At 42.0% G+C, this 18,144-nt stretch overlaps 1 protein-coding gene across 1 annotated transcript in view; it reads left to right on the forward strand.

The window, feature by feature from the left end:
- The window catches only part of LOC132400059 (V-set and transmembrane domain-containing protein 2-like protein), a 196,578-nt gene that overhangs the window by 79,258 nt on the left and 99,176 nt on the right, over positions 1–18,144 (forward strand). The window contains exon 2 of the mRNA XM_059981143.1: positions 16,717–16,886. Coding sequence (XP_059837126.1) covers positions 16,717–16,886 — 170 coding nt within the window. The remainder of the gene's footprint in view (positions 1–16,716; positions 16,887–18,144) is intronic.

The following is an 18,144-nucleotide window of genomic DNA, read 5'->3' on the forward strand; positions in this document are numbered from 1 at the left end:
TATTGTTAAGTGCATCTTCTGCCCTGATGTGTTCAGCACTTATGGAAAATCAGCTGCACTGGGGTATAATTACTGATGTTACTAAAAGCATTCTTAAATAATGAGTAAGTCGGTTCCCATAATGGAAGCTCAGTGCAATTGTTAAATTTGCCAGAGGTCAAAAAATCAATGTTGGCATTTCAAAGTAAGATCTGTCTTAATGGTCCTGTGGCATTTTGGGACCCCTGTGGCATTTGTTTTAATATTAAAAAAAACACATTTAGAAGATCTTTTCACAAATTTTTTTTACACACTAATAGACTTTGTTTTACATCCTTTTGTGCAATATGTCATTGTCAATCACATGGTAGTTTGTCATCATCCCCTTACTCAGGGTAGTGAGAGGGGGCAGCTACTCGCAGATAGGTGCATTGATCTTGCTAATAGCTCGGTGTAGCTGGAAGAGGTCGCTCATATTGATGTCAACGTGGTTCATGAGGATGATCCTAGGAATGAATGGGTTAATGGGTTTGATGGCACTGGGCCTGTACTCACTGGAGTTTAGAAGAATGTGGGATGTGGAGAGGGTTTCCCACAGCAGGGGAGGCTAGGACCAGAGAACTCAGCCTCAGATAGAAGGATGCCACTTTAGGCTAGAGATGAGGAATAATTTCTTTTGCCAGAGATTGGTGAATCTCTGGAATTCATTGCTATAGGTGGCTGTGGAGGCCAGGTCATTGGGTACATTTAAAGCAGAGGTTGATAGGTTCTTGATTGGTAAGGGTGTCAAAGGTTATGGGAGGGAGGCAGAAGAAAGGTTGAGAGGGAAAATAAATCAGCTATGATCAAACAGTGGAGCAGACTCAGTGGGCTAAATGGCCTGATCTTGCTCCAATGTCTCATGGGTCGTTATTTTCTGACGATGCTCCGTTAGTTTCAGGGCATCCAGATATTTCCGGACAATAAATTGGATTCAATTTCTTTTGTTTTACTTAAACAAAACCTATTTCTTTCCTGTTCTGTTCTTTGGATAATGAAGTCATTACTTGCTTTTCACACCCTGGAAATCAAAATAAAGTGGTGAAAGTGGGAAACAAGAGCAGGTCAGTGTTTTACTGCATTAGCCAGGCCTCAGTGGTCAATCAATTTGACCTGACTGCGCATCAAATGTACACTTGCTTTAACTGAAATAGAGTAATAAATCCCAAACCTGCTCACTGAATATTAATAAGGCACAGCTGAGAATACTTCAAGCTGTTTATTTTGCATTTAATACTGCTGATAATTCTATCTAGTAATAAGCGAGTGCTACATTGTCACAGATAATAGACACAAAATTCTGGAGGAACTCAGCACGTCAGGCAGCATCTACAGATTTCCAGATAAACAGTTGATGTTTTAGTCTGCAGCCCTTTATCAGGACGAAAAGAACAGGGAAGAAACCATCACAAGAAGGTGGGGTGGGGCGAAGTAAAAGCTGGCAGATGATAGGTGAAGCTAAGTGAGGGGGAGGTAGGTGGGTAGGAGAGGGGGCATGGAGTGAGGTGCTGGGAGTTGCTAGGTGGAAAAGGTAAAAGGAAGGTGGAATCTGATAGGACAGGAGAGTGGATCATGGAAGAAAGGGAAGGAGGAGGGACTCCATAGGGAGGTAAAATGGGCAGGTGAATACAAGAGAGGGGTAAGATTTACCTTTTTCAATGATGTGTTAAACTGAGATTCACTATAATCTCTCAGGCGTAAATGAAATATTCACTGGACAGCTGAGGTAGAGGGAAGTATCCACAACCACAGCCTGTAAATATTTATAATGTGGAGAGTGTAAAACATGGGATTTAGGTAGAGTTAGTGTAAAAGAGTAGCTGATAGAATAGTTCTGAGCATGCTTCTCTGTTTTTTCTCTGTGCCTCAGGTAATTCTAACCATTACTAAAGTCATTATTAAAATACTGGTTAAGGAAACTGGTGTACACAGATTGGCTGTTGCATTTATGTATTTATGTAGAACATAGATCAGGTAGAAAGAGAAGCATATGACACGTCTGTCTCCATTGGTGTGTGAGGTGAATACAAGAATAAGGAAATCATGTGACAGCTGTGTAAAACTTTGGATCGGACCATACTTGGAATATTGTGTTCAGTTTTGATCACGCCATTACAGGAAGGATGTGGAAGCTTCAGAGAGAGTGCAGAGGAGATTTACCAGGACGCTGCCTGCATCACAGAGCATGTTCTTGAAGATAGTTGAGCAATTTAGGGCTTTTCTCTTTGGAGTGAAGCAGGATGAAAACTGACATGATAGTGGTATATAAGATTATAAGAGGCATATCATAAATTGAGTGGGTAACCAGAGACTTTTTCCGAGAGTGGAAATTGCTAACACAAGTTAACCTCTCATTTTGGTAGTCCGAAGTACCCACTTGCTTCAATTATACCAGTGCCTAAGAAGAAAGTGGTGACCTGCCTTAATGACTACCGTCCAGTAGAACTTGCATCCACAGTGATGAAGTGCTTTGAGAAGCTGGTGGTGAAACATATCAACTCCTGGCTGAGAAATAATTTGGATACACTCCAATTTGCTACCATCACAGCAGGTCAACAGCAGATGCCATTTCATTGGCTCTTCACTCAATCTTGCAATATCCAGACAGCAAAAATGCATACATCAGGATGCACCTCATTGACTACAGCTCAACATTCAATACTACCATCCCCTCAAAACTGATCTATAAGCATCAAGTCCTAGGCCTCAATACCTCCTTGTGCAACTGGGTCCCCTATTTCTTCACTCGCAGACCCCAGTCTCCATTCACCTTATACTGCTTATTCTACTGCTCCAATGCCAATTTAGTCTTGCCAACCATAAGATGTACGAGCAGAATTAGGCCATTCAGCCCATTGAGTTTGCTCTGCCTTTTCATCATGGCTGATCCTGGATCCCACTCAACCCCATACATATGCCTTAATGCCATATCCTTTCATTCCTGATCTTTTCATCAAGAAACTATCAACTTCTACCTTAAATATACCCATGGACTTAGCCTCCACCACAGTCTGTGGCAAAGCATTCCACAAATTCAGTACTATCTGGCTAAAAAAATCCTCCTTACCTCTGTTCTAAAAAGTCTCCCCTGAATTTTGAGGCCGTGCCCTCTAGTACTGGATACCCCCACCATAGGAAACAAACTCTTCACATCCAACCTATCTAGTCCTTTCAACATTTGGTACGATTCGATGAAATCCACCCCCTCTCCACATTCTTCTAAATTCCAGTGAGTACAGGCCCAAAGCTACCAAACGCTACTCATATTTAACCCCTTCATTCCTGGAATCATCCTCATAAACTTCCTCTGGACTCTCCCCAATGACAATACATCCTTTCTGAGATAAGGGGCCCAAACTTTTGCCAATACTCCAAATACAGCCTGACTAGTGACTTAAAAAGTCTCAACATTATTTCCTTGCTTTTATACTCCTTGAAATAAATGCCAACATTGAACTTGCCTTCTTTACCACAGACTCAACCTGTAAATTAACCTTCTGGGAATTTTGCATGAGGACTCCACTAAGCCCTCTGTTGTTTGAATTTTCTCCCCATTTAGGTAATAGTCTGAATTATTATTCCTATTACCAAAATATATTATCATATATGTCACAACATTATAATCCATCTTCCACTTTTTTACTCATTCTTTCAATTTGTCTGAGTCCTGCTGCAATCGTATTGCTTCCTCAGCACTACCTATCCCTCCATCTATTTTCATATCATCCACAAATTTTGCCACAAAGCCATCAGTTCCATTCTCCAAATCATTGACAAACTATGTGAAAAGTTATAGTCCCAATACTGACCCCTGAAGAACACAGTTAGTCACCAGCAGCCAACCAGAAAAGGCCTATTTATTCCCACTCACTACCTCCTTCCTGCCTGTTAGCCATTCCTCTTTCAATGCCACTATCTTTCCTGTAATGCCATAGGATTTGATCTTGTTAAGCAACCTTATGTGTGGCACCTTATTAAACACCTTCTGAAAATCCAAGTAATTGACCTCTCCTTTGTCCACCCTGCTTGTTACTTCCTCGATGAACTCTAACAAATTTGTCAGGCAAGATTCCCCTTTACAGAAACCATGCTGACTTTGACTTATTTTATCATTAGTCTCCAAGTACCCCAAAACTTCATCTTTAATAATAGACTCCAACACTTTCCCAACCACTGAGCTTAGGTTAACTAGCCTATAGTTTCCTCTCTTTTGTCTTCCTCCCTTCTTCAAGAGTGGAGTGATATTTGCAATCTTCCAGTCCTTTGAGACCACTGTCGTTGGCCAAATGAAAGATGGTAATGAAACTTTTGGGAGTTTTGAATGAGGACTGCTTAGAGGGAGGGAGGGAAGGAGGGAGATTGAAAATCTGACAATGGTGCCATAACAACAACCTCTCACTCAATGTCAGCAAGACCAAGGAGCAGATTATTGACTTCAGGAGGAGGAAACCAGAGGTCTGTGATCAGACGAAACCAGTCCTTATCGAGGGTTCAGAGGTGGAGACGGTCAGCAACTTCAAATTTCTTACTGCTATCATTTCAGAGGATCTTTTCTGGTACTAGTATGTAAGTGCCATTACGAAGAAAGCATGGCAGACCTTATACTTCCTTAGAAGTTTTCAAAGATTCGGCAAGTCATCTAAAATGTTGACGTACTCCTATAGATGTGTGGTGAAGAGTACTGGTTGCATCATGGCCTGGTATGGAAAAACCAATGCCCTTGAACTGAAAAGCCTACACAAAGTAATGGATATGGCCCCATCCATTACAGGTAAAGTCCTCTCCTCCATTGAGCACATCTACACAGAGCGCTGTCGCAAGAAACCAGTGTCCATCATCAAGGACACCCACCATCCAGGCCATGCTCTATTCTCGCTGCTGCCACAAGGAAGAATATACAGGAACCTCAGAACCCACCCACCAGCTTCAGGAACAGTTATTACCCCTCAACCATCAGGCTCTTGAACCAAAGGGGGTAACTGTACTCAACTTCACTCCATCACTGAACTGTTCCCACAACCCATGTGGGAACTCACTTTCAAGAACCCATCATCTCATGTTCTCAATATTTATTGCTTACTTATTTACTCATTATTATTTTTACTCCATTTATATTTTCAGTTTGTTGTCATTTTTGCACATTTGTTGTTGCCCGTCCTGTTTGGTGTGTCTCTCATTAATTCTATTGTGTTTCTTGTATTTACTGTGAATGACCAAAAGAAAATGAATCACAGTGTTGTATATGGTGGCATATAAGTACCTTGATAATAACTTTACTGCAAACTTTGAGTTTAAGGTGATTAGAGGGGATGTCAGAGAGGTTTTTCACACAGAGAGTGGTGGGTGCATGGACCTCACTGCCTGGGGTGGTGGTAGAGGAGAGACATGAGGGACCATAACCATATAACAATTACAGCATGGAAACAGGCCATCTTGGCCCTTCTAGTCCGTGCCAAACGCTTACTCTCACCTAGTCCCACCGACCTGCACTCAGCCCATAACCCTCCATTCCTTTCCTATCCAATTTTACTTTAAATGACAATACCGAAACTGCCTCTAACACTTCTACTGGAAGCTCGTTCCACACAGCTACCACTCTCTGAGTAAAGAAATTCCCCCTCATGTTACCCTTAAACTTTTGCCCCCTAACCGTCAACTCATGTTTGAATCTCCCCTGCTCTCAATGGAAAAAGCCTATCCACGTCAACTCTATCTATCCCCCTCATAATTTTAAATACCTCTATCAAGTCCCCCCTCAACCTTCTATGCTCCAAAGAATAAAGACCTAACATGTTCAACCTTTCCCTGTAACTTAGGTGCTGAAACCTAGGTAACATTCTAGTAAATCTTCTCTGTGCTCTCTCTACTTTATTGACATCTTTCCTATAATTTGGTGACCAGAACTGTACACAATACTCCAAATTCGGCCTTACCAATGCCTTGTACAACTTTAACATTACATCCCAACTCCTGTACTCAATGCTCTGATTTATAAAGGCCAGCATACCAAAAACTTTCTTCACCACCATATTTCAATGAGATTTCACCTTCAGGGAATTATGCACCATTATTCCTCTGTTCTACTGCATTCCTCAATGCCCTACCATTTACCATGTATGTCCTATTTGGATTATTCCTACCAAAATATAGCACCTCACACTTATCAGTATTAAACTCCATCTGGCATTGCTCAGCCCACTGTTCTAACTGGCCTAAGTCTCTCTGCAAGCTTTGAAAACCTACTTCATTATCCACAACGCCACCTACCTTAGTATCATCAGCATGCTTACTAATCCAATTTACCACCGCATCATCCAGATCATTAATGTATATGACAAACAACATTGGAGCCAGTACAGATCCCTGAGGCACACCACTAGTCACTGGCCTCCAACCTGACAAACAGTTATCCACCACTACTCTCTGACACCTCCCATCCAGCCACTGTTGAACCCATTTTACTACTTCAATATTAATGCCTAACGATTGAACCTTCCTAACTAACCTTCCGTGCGGAACCTTGTCAAAGACCTTACTGAAGTCGATATAAACTACATCCACTGCTTTACCCTTGTCAACTTTCCTCATAACCCTTTCAAAAAATTCAATAAGATTTGTCAAACATGACTTTCCACGCACAAATCCATGTTGACTGTTCCTAATCAGACCCTGTCCATCCAGATAATTATATATACCATCTCTAAGAATACGTCCCATTAACTTACCCACCACTGACGTCAAACTGACAGGCCTGTAATTGCTAGGTGTACTCTTAGAACCCTTTTTAAACAATGGAACCACATAAGCAATATGCCAATCCTCCGGCACCATCCCTGTTTCTAATGACATTTGAAATATTTCTGTCAGAGCCCCTGCTATTTAAGAAACTCTTAGTTAAGCACATGGATGCCAGAAAAATGGAGGTCTGTGTAGAAGGGCAGGGTTAGATTGATCTTAGAGTAGGTTAAAAGGTTTGCCAAAGGTCATGGGCTGACCTTTGCCATTACTGTGCTGTGGTTTTCTATGTTCTAAACTTGAGTTGTTTTCTCTGGAGTATCGAAGGATAGACATTTGTAAGATTTTGAGAGGTATAGATAGACAAACCCTTTTTCCTAGGTAGAAGCGCCAAATGCCAGAGAAAATGCATTTAAACTGCGATGGAGAAATTATGTGGGAGGTGTGCAGAGCATGTATTTTTTTGCGGAGAGTGGTATATATCTTGAATGTACTGCCAGTGTAGTGATGGAAGTAGAGACAATAGTGGTGTATAAGAGGCTTTTAAATACGTTTGTAGATACATGAATATTGCCAGGAATGGAGGAATGGATCTTGTGCAGCAGAAGAGATTTAGTTTAATTTGGCACTGTGTTCACACACGTACAGGTCTAATATCATCCCTGTAGAATGTGAGGGATTTTCCCCTGGTGCCCCCATTTCCTCCCACAGTCCAAAGACATAGCAAGTAGGTTAATTGGTTATTGTAAATTTTCCTGTGATTAGGTTAGGTTCAATCAGGATTGTGGGGTGGCGTGACTCAAAGGGCCAGAAGGGCCCTTAGAATGTACAGTACTAACAGCACAACAGGGATAGTCCCTTCAGTTGACAATGTCTGGAAAATTAAACTAATCCCCTTTTCCTGAACATGAATGCATCTCAAGTCTGAACTGATTCCACAAACAACAGACTCCCTTTCAGAATTTGTCTTCTTTTGCACATTGGTTGTGTGTCAGTTTTATGTGTAGTTGTTCATAAATATTATTGTGTGTTCCTTTTATTTTCCTGTAGATGCCTGCAAGAAAATGAATTTCAAGGTAGTTTATCGTGACGATGTACTTTGATCATAAACTTATGTACCCTCTCACAGGACTCGTATACAGACTTGGCTCATTAGCTAATTCCAATAACAGTCATGTGACTCAGCGGTGAGAAGGTGGCCTGAGTTTCAGAAACTATATATGTTGAAGGTCGGTATGATTTGGGGTTCAACCAAACAGCAATGTTGTGATGGTTCCATTAAAGAAACCTCAATTTTGAGTGAATGCTGTGTAAATATTGACCGTGCACAATTATCAGTAACCCAGAAATGACAGATCACACATCAGCATAAGATAATAAAGAAAGTATATTTACCAATTTCAGCTTTATAGAACACTTATTAAAAAAAGGAAAGAAAGAAAAATAAATAAAAGGGCCCATTATAGTTACACTAGTCTAAATATACACATGACCTTTGGAGCTCATCTCTTCCAAAGCTGGGTATAACCTTTACTCATGAATGGAACCCGTGGTCTGCGTGAAAGCACCCGCCACAGTCCAAACTTCCCTCGAAATCCATTTTGAACAAACTGGTTCTCTCTCGGGAGCCAGTCTTCTGCAGAAAACACTTCTCGCAATGGGGACTTTCCTTCCCATGGCATTCTGCGGCATCTGTCCCACTCCGCTGCTCCCAAAAGACCCCAAACCAGACTATTGTCTACCACAGATCTCTCTCCACCCTGTTCTCTCTAGAACTTTCCCCAGATCCTACCATCCTGATTGGCTGACACAGCATTCCTAAATTGAACAGCAGGGCTTCTTAACTTTAGCCAAAACCCCCCCAAAAACTCCAGCCACGCTGTTTTTGCAGAAAACTGCTAAAGTGAAATACTTACAGCACAGCAGTAGAAATCTTAACTGGGGCTTTGCATTTACTTTCATATCCCTCCATTTCCTAGATATTCAAATTCTTGCCATGTACCACTTCCCCGGCAATTGTTCTTTGTAAAAACTAGCTGGCATTGCACATCTCTTCTGAACATACCCCCTCTCCTCACCTTAAAGCTATGCCTTCTAAGTAATTAACATTTCACTCTAACCTACTCTATCTAAGCTTCTCATAATTTTATATACTTCTATCAGGTTTCCCTCAACCTCCTTTCTTTGCTTCTCTTGCATTAGCTGAGGTGCTCTTTCATCTGCAACAGCTAGACAGCACTGTTGCTTGCATCCACAAATCGACACCTTTCACCTCTTCCCTCCCATTACTGATGAACCCAAGCAACGTGTCTGAGTGAAGTAGCAATTCACGCGCTGTAGAAAACTCCAGCCTTCTAGTCCACCTTACTGTATTTGGTGCTCACACTAAGCACCCGTTCTACACTAAGGAAACTAGACAAAGATTGGGTGACTGCATTCAGTCCGTTGGTGACCCTGATGCTCCTGTTGCCTGCCACGTTAAATCTATATCCCAGTCCTATACTGACCTTCCTGTCCATGGCTTCTTAACTGTTATAGTGAATGAGCTGGAGAGACAAAATAAGACAGGAAGAGAATTAGGCTATTCGGCCCTTTGAGTCTGCTCCGCCATCTGATCATTGCTACTTCATAATTTTTCTCAACACCATTCCCCTGCCTTCTCCCCATAAATTTTGACACCCTTATTAATCAAGAACCTATGAACTTCCACATTAAATATAACCAATGAGCTGTCTTAGATAAACATCTTCTCTTCTGTCTGGCTACAATGCAATCTTCTGGAGTCACTGTGGAATCCAGCAACTTCCATATCTTTCTCTTCATTTCACTGTTTTACATTCCATTGTTCACATTTTATCTCCCTCGTTTCCACAGCCACTTTTGTTCCACGCCCATTAATTGCTTTGTTCGCTCTCCCTCTCCCTCGTACGGGTTAGAGTTAGAGAATTGTGGGCATGCTATGTTGGAGGCAACATTAATAAGCTGCCCGGTACAATCGTCACTGATTTGATTTGATGCATTTCATTGTTTGTTTTGATGTATATGTGACAATTAAAGTTAATATTATCTTAATCAAATCTCTCTGCAACCTAAAATGAGCTTTTTTTCTCTCCCGGCCAGTTTTGGCCTGAAATGCTGCAGAGTGCTTCCAACATTTTCTGGTTCTGGTTTTGCTTCAGATTTCTGACTTGTGTAGTTTAGTTTTGATTGCCTTGTGGTCTGAGGTTGTGACTGTTCCAATGAAAACCATCTATTGAAAGGTCATAGGAGATGTTGTTGCGGGAAAGATAGGCAAAGAAAACTGAGGACATGACCAATGGACAGGGAAGGGGTAGGTGTGGGGATAATATGGAGCTGATGGAAGATTCTTTAGCAGAATGATGTGGTGTGGGGCTGGTGTGGACAGTGAAAGGGTATTGAGAATTGTGGCAGTTGTCAGCCAGAATTTATCTACTTCATGTCAACCTGTCAGTCTCAGGCCAGGCCACTCAGGAGTTTGTGACTGGATGCTGGATTGTAACTGTATGTGCTGTGTGTGACTCTGTATACTGTGTTTTGCACCTTGATCCCAGAGGAACAATGTTTTGTTTGGTTGAATGACAATAAACTGGAACTAGGTAAGTGGCCCTGAGCAGACATGGGGTACCACGGTAGCACTAACACTATTACATCTCAGGGTATTGGAGTTCGGATTTCAGCCAGAAGGGACAACTCCACGCATTACTGCTAAATACATTTAAAAACACAATAAGTACTTTTGCAATGATGGAAAATATGATATTGGCAGTGAGGAACAGCCAAGAATACTCGAAGTGCACTGCTCTCGGTCTCAAACTGCATTTGATGCTAATGTTGCTACTTGCATGGTCTGAAGTGTCTCGAGCAGCATATGTTCTGCATTATTCTGTACAGGAATTGTTCTCTACTGTAAATAGTGAGTTTAAAAAAGTGGTGTGTAACTCAGTATTAGGCCAGTTCAGTCTGCTGAATTTCAGCGAATGTACAGCAGAGGAACGGGCCATTCAGACCATCTGAGCCATATCATTGTTCTTGTTCTCCCACCAGTTATGCGCACTATGTCATTGGCACTTGCTTAACAGCATATGTTTCATCACCTGACTTATACTAATTAAGACTATAACTACAGAAAATGCACTCCATGGCCACTTCATTCGGTGCAGCAGTGGATTCAATGGGTTGTACGCTCAGAGATGCTCTTCTGCATTGTTGTAATGCCTGGTTACTTGACTTATCGTTAGCTTGAACCAGTCTGGCCATTCTCCTTTGCCCTCTTTCACTGACAAGGCATTTTCACCCGCAGAACTGCTCTCACTGGATGTTTCTTTTGTTTTCCACACCATTCTCTATAAACTCTAGAGACCGATGTACTTGATAATCACAAGAGATGAGCATTTTTTCAGATACACAAATGATCCCATCTGGTACTAACAATCATTCTATGGTCAAAGTCACTTAGATCACATCTCTTCCCAATTCTAATGTCTGATCTGAGCAACAACTGAATCTGTTGACGATGTCGGCTTGCTTCTGTGCATTGAGTTGCTGCCACATGATTGGTTGATTAGATATTTGCATTAACAAGCAGGTATACAGGTGTACCTAATAAAGTGGCCGCTGAATGTACTTGCACTTATTGTCAGTGTGCTTGCATATGAATGTCAAGGAAAATCTATAAAATAACACTGAACTACAACTTCAGTGAGACTTTTCATTGTTCGTCAGGTGTCAGTGCTGATTCACTGGGCTTCGAAAACTTGTGCTTGCTCCTCACTCCTACTTTATTTACTTGTGCACAGGGAGAACAGCCTGCTCCCTGTCATCACTCTGTTCTAAAGTCTGAACAGAGAAATGCCTTTTTATATACAGAATTGACTAGCAGACAAGGATATTGACCAATTGGTAACCTTGAGTGTGCTCAAATTTCTTTCACCATATCATGTGATATGATCTATCACCATTAATGTTATAATAATAGAGGTGCTAATTGTCAATAGGTACGACAGGCAAACTCACAATGACACTTTGAAGTTAGTAAAATAATTTTCCCATATTTGGTGTGTGTTCTCCTTGCAGTCTTCTGTTATATCCTTTTTTCTTCTGGATTGTCAAAGTGCTCTGGTCCTCTGCTGTGCGAAAGAAGCTATGTTTTATAAATACCTTTCTTACCTGAGCTGACTGCATGCTATCTGTAAACCTACACAATGCCTGGGCACTGCCTTAACCCTTGTCTTGCTGCAGCATCCACACAATTAGTGTAACTTGGAGCCTGTTTCAATTTTGAACAATCTCATTTCTACTTCAGACATGCCCAGCCCTGGAATATAAAAGCATAATGATTATCTATCTAGTCCCTTTCGTGGTTCCAGGTATCTCCAAAGGTTTTACAAGCAACGATGGACAGGAAATTCCACAAAGACCAATTAACCGACTAATCAGTACTTCTTCAGACTGTGGGAGGAATGCCACATACTTACAGGAAGGATGTACAAATTTCCTCACAGAGTACACCGGAATTGAACTCCAAATTCCAGCATCCCAAGCTGTTGCGCTAACCATTATGCTACTGTGGTGTCCTAATGTCTAATACTAGAGGGCATGCATTTAAAGTGAGAAGGAGAAGTTTTTTTTTTTACGTAGAGAGTGGTGGGTGCCTGGAATGGGCTGGTGGCATAGGTAAATATGACAGAGGCATTTAGGAGGCTCTTAGGTAGCCACACGAATGTGGGGAGAATGGAGGGATGTGGATGTTGTGTAGATAGAAAGGATTATTTTAGCTCAACATTCTATTATTCATTTTATTTATTTATTAATTTAAGGATACATTGTGGAATAGGCCCTTCCGGTCCTTTGGCCGCACCGTGCAACAAACCCCAATTTAACCTTGGCCTAATCACGAGATGATTTGCATTGATCAATTAACCTACTATAAATTCTGTCTATAAATTGTGGTCGAAACCTGGAGTCCCGGAGAAAGCCCACACATTCCACAGGCTCCTTGCAGAGGATGCTGGGACTGAACTCTGAACTCTGCCGCCCTGAGTTGCAATAGTGTCACCCTACTGCTATGCTATCAATTTAAATAGTCTGACACATTATTGTGGGCCAAAATGTCTGTTCCTGTCTGTACTGATCTATGTTTGTTCTAAAACCGTCCAAAATGCTTTAGAGAATTATCAAAACTACATGTAGGTAAAGTAGGTTTAGTCACAGAAGTATCATGGAGTATCTTAAAGGAAGGTAGAGAAGTGATTAGTTGGAAAGGCCAATGGAAGAAATTCCAGGAAATGTCAGCTGGAAGCCTAGCCACCAGTGGTTGGAGGTATAGACGATCAAGAGGACAGGGTTGGAGTGGTACAAACATTCTGTGATTTGTAGGGCCGGAGGGATTGAGAGGGATAGGAAGAGGAATCACAGAGTGATTTGTATACAGGGATGAGAATTTTATATTTCAATCAGGGCCATTGTAGGACTGTGGACACCAACGAGTTGAGTTGACGTGATTTGGTGCAGTCGGAGTTTGCCTGGCATTACAGCACAGTAGTAGGCATAACATCATTATAGCACCAGTGACCAGCTTGCACAGTCTCCCCAAAACAGCGTGGGCTTCCTCCAGGCACTCCAGTTTCCTCCCACATTCCAAAGTCGTACAGTTTAGTTGGTTAATTGGTCACATGGGTGTGGATTGTTGGGCCTGAAGAGCCTGCAACAATGCTGAATCTCCAAATAAAATGAAATAAAATTTTAGCCTCAGGTTTACAGAGGGGGGAGCGAGACGTGAGCTGGAGCAGTCAAGTCTATAGATGCAGATGGTGTGGGTGAGGGTTTTAGCAGCAGTGCTGACATTGGACAATAACAGAGAAGCAGAATGGGCAGTTTCTAACACGCAACATAGGCACACGTATTGCAGAAGAGTCTGGTTCAGTTTTACAATATCCAGGTAGAGGAGTGATGCTGGTGATTTGTGTGCAGATCATACAACATCCTCTGAAGAATTTCCATTATTTATTTGAAGAAAACTTCTGCTTATCAAGCACTGGATTACAGACAAGCATTCTGAAGGTTCCGAGGCACCAGGATTTACTCACTTACTCTTCAGAGCAGCACCTTTTCAACATGGACAGGACATTTTCTAATACCCTATCTGAAAGGAAATACCTCTGACAATGAAGCTGCCTGCTGAGGCTACGATGTGGTGTCAGCTCGGGTGTTTCCACACAGCTTCCTTGAGTAGGATTTAAAGCACTGCACAAGATAAGTCAAGCAGGGGTTTATCCACTGAGCTTCTATCATTATACTGCCACTGTTCGGTTTTCCTTAAGAGGAGAAAATATCACACTTTGAACAGAAAGTGGTCGATACAGCCCAGTCCATCACTGGCCAAGCCCCCGCCACCACCATTCAGCACATCTGCAAGGAGCGCTGTCACAAGAAAGCAGCATCCATAACCGAGGACCCCTACCATCACTACTACCAAAGTTCAATGTAAATTTATTATCAAAGTACATCCATTTATGTCACCATATACCACTTCTCTTGCAGGCATTCACAGTAAATACACAGTAGTTTTTCATTAGTCATAACTCTTACTAACAGAGGAGGCCATTCTGCCCATCCAGTCCATGCCTACTCTCAAACAAAGCAATCCTTCAGTAGCATTGTCCACTCCTTGCGCTGCAAATGATTCTATTTCACATTCCCTATCAGTTTGCCTGTGTGTTTTTGCAACTAACCGGTAATTTACAGTGGCCAAGATGTATTTGGAAGGGAGAGGAAATCAAAGCACACAGGACATGGATGGCCCAGTGAGCACTCATTACCAGGATCGAACTCGGGACTCTGGAGGTGTGAAGCAGAAGCACCAACTGCACCACCGTGCTGCCCTGTTAATAGTAAATGGAGAGTAATAGACTAAGCAGTATGCAGCCTCAGTGCAGATTGAATTATCCATCTGTTATTAGCCCATTTCATGTTAGTTGCATAATTCATATCACCCACATCCTTTTATTTTAAAAATTCAAATAAATTCAGCAGTTCCATCAGATAAAAATGCTAAAGCAGTAGCGATAGTGGCTGGCTTATCAATTTCTGTGTTACGATTCACTACAACAACATCAGCCCAGTGAACACCTGGAAGCCCAAATGCAACAAGCTGATTTTCATTGCTCCAAACACGAAAATGTGGAGAAGCATCTGCTGCTCCCCTGCATCAGTGAGACCTGACACAGACTTTGGAACTGCTTCGCCAATCATCTCCACTCCATTTGCCACAACAAGTAGGATCTTCCAGTGGCCACTGATTTTAATTCCACTTTGCACATTCCAACATGTCAGTCCAGGCCTCCTCAACTGCCTTGATGAAACCACTTTCAGGTTTGAGGAGCAACACTTTATATTTCATCTGGGTAGCCTCCAATCTGACAATATGAACGTCAATTTCTCTTACATGGTATTACATGGTACATGGTATACACCCTCCCCCCTTCTCAGTTTTTCCATACCCCATTCTGGTTCCCCCATACCTCTTTTTATCTCCTTACATGCCCATCACCACCTTCTTCTGCATCTCTTTGTCCCATAGTCCACACCTCCCCTATCAGGTTCCTTCTTCTTCAGCTCTTTACCTTTTCCACCTATCACATGCCAGTTTCTCACTTCATCTCCCTTCCACCCGCACACCTTCCCCCTCACCTGGTTTCATCTATAACCTCTCAGTTTCTCCTCCATCCCCTCCCCTCCCCCACCTTATTCTGGCTTCTTCCCACTTCCTTTCCAGCCTTGATGAAGGGTCTCAGCCCAAAATGCCAATAGCTTATTCCTCTCCATAGAGATGACTTGCTGAGTTCCTCCAGCATTTAGTTTCTGATGGTCTGTATTTCCAGCATCTGCAGAATCTCTTGTGTTTATTATCTGTTGTTTCTGTCATCAGAGCTAAAGGACAGCAGAAAAGGAACAATGAAAGAATTTAAAAGTAAATCCAAGAAACGTCGCTCAATTTTTAACCTCAAAATCACTACCTAGTCAAAGCCAGTGCTTTATAAGACCATAAGAGGAGAATTAAGCCATCTGGTCCATTGCATCTGCTCTACCATTCAATCATGGCTGAACAGAGAGGGCTGCTGTCAGCCTATGTTTAGTACTCATTGTTAGGATATTTACTAATACAAAGTGAAAACCTTCATTACAGCAACAGCTTGTATTCTCTTACAATATCTAAAACAACTGGAGCTTACCCACAATCCATGTGGGTATGGATACTGGGAGTGAAAGGGTTAACATTCTGTATGAGGAACATCTGATGAATGAGTTGAGAAGAATGAGAGGGGAATCTCATTGAAACCTATCGAATAATGGTCTGGATGAATGGAAGTTGAGAGGATATTTCTAGGATCAGAGGACATCCCTGCGACAGGATGAATGGCCTAACTCTGCTCCCATGTCCTGTGGTATTATGGGTGGATATCAGCTTGCTTAAGTAGTTCTGAGGAAAGATGCTAGGCTGGAACTGCTGGCAATGTGTAATAGTGGTGAAACACTGCAATGTTCAATTGGAGTATAGGTTCATATGAAGTAATCTGGGGTGTCATGGTAGCATAGCTGGTAGCATGACACTATTACAGCTTGAGGCATGGGAGGTCAAAGTTCAATTCCAGTGTCCTCTGGAAGAAAGTTTGTGTGTTCTTTCAATGTGCGCGTGGGTTTCCTTTGCATGCTTCAGTTTTCTCCCACAGCAAACCGTATTAGTTAGTAGGTTAACTGGTCTTTGTAGGTTGTTCTATAATTAGGCTAAGGTCAAAATAGGTGGGTTGCTGGCTGGTGCAGTTTGTTAGGCCAGGAGGGCCTGTTCTGCGCTGTTATCTCTAAATAAATAAGTATTTTCTGGTATCTTTGCAAGTTAAAAAAAATAACTTAACAGTCAGCTCTCTACATGTTGACATCCTACAGCTCTCTTCACTGAGGTCCCTCACGATGTCACCGCCAGAGCCGGTCAGGACGTGGAGATGGCCTGCGCTTTTAGGGGTAGTGGCTCCCCATCGTACTCGCTGGAGATTCAGTGGTGGTACATCCGTAACTCAAAGGACTGGACTGACAAACAGACATGGAATTCCCATCAGGTACGTACATATTTGTATCTGAGTTTCTTCACGTCCAATCAAAAGACTCTAGCAATTTTATTGAAATGGTGTATTTAACATATAATATCATCCCAAGGAGTTTCATGGGTTAATACATTGTAGAAGCAATGTAAGGAGATGTTAGGACATGTGATGTTTGGCCCAGCTTTTCAATATTAAGCAGGGTTTTAATGAAGAACAATGAAATAGGTAGGTGTAGATTTAGACAATAATTTCCAAGGCTTGGGTCAACATGAACTAAGGCAACACTGCCAGTAATGCAAAGGAATTTGACTTTGCAGATACAAATTCAGTTCCTCTTCAGTATTTTTTCTGTCCTTGACAACACTTGCCTTTGTGTAAGTCATCCCACACACTTCTGCCAAGTATCCATTTTGAACTGACAAACAGAACAGAATTAAGGTAAAATTAGAACCAGTGAGCAAACTCAAATAGAATATGGACACCCAATATTATAGTCATTTAAGACAGTAACATTTGAAATCAAAAATAAAAGGATAGTGTTTTTAGGTCTAATACACTATTTATTGGATTTGATCGTACATTGAACCCATGTACACCACCTCACTACTCAAAGCTTCACCAGGGGTTGTGGAAAATAATGAGGAAGATTTGGACCAAATGCTCTATTCCATCCACCTAGCTGGAAAATACCTGAAGGATGATTTTTTTTTGCAAGGAAGAAGATTCCTCTACAATCACCCAGTTTAGAACAATCTCCCTCCTTAGCGTGGAGCGCAAGATATTCTTCTTGGTGCTTACAAGAAGGCTGACCTCAAACTTAATGGAGAACCACTATACCAACATATCCATCTGGAAAGGTGCCATACACGAGGAAATCTGCAGATGCTGGAAGTTCAAACAACACACACAAAATGCTGGTGGAACACAGCAGGCCAGGCAGCATCTGTAAGGGGAAGCACTGTTGATGTTTTGGGCCGAGACCCCCCGAAACGTCGACAGTGCTTCTCCTTTGGAAAGGTGGCATCCCGGGTTTACCTGGGTGACTTGAACACGTCAATAATCAGCCAGTTGAACCTTGAGGCCAGGCAGAAGAAAGGAGACTCAATTCCTATAGATCAATTCCACACATCCTCATCCAGGCTAGCCAGGACCACTACCATATCCCTCCAGTAATGCAAGACATGATCACCAGCTACCTAGGATGATACAAGCTATGCTTCAGTGCAGCCCACTTTACAATCAGGTGGCACAATCTCCAAAAAGGGATTCCAAC

Source organism: Hypanus sabinus, chromosome 9 (genome assembly GCF_030144855.1).
Source record: "Hypanus sabinus isolate sHypSab1 chromosome 9, sHypSab1.hap1, whole genome shotgun sequence".
NCBI classification, from domain to species: Eukaryota; Metazoa; Chordata; class Chondrichthyes; order Myliobatiformes; family Dasyatidae; genus Hypanus; species Hypanus sabinus.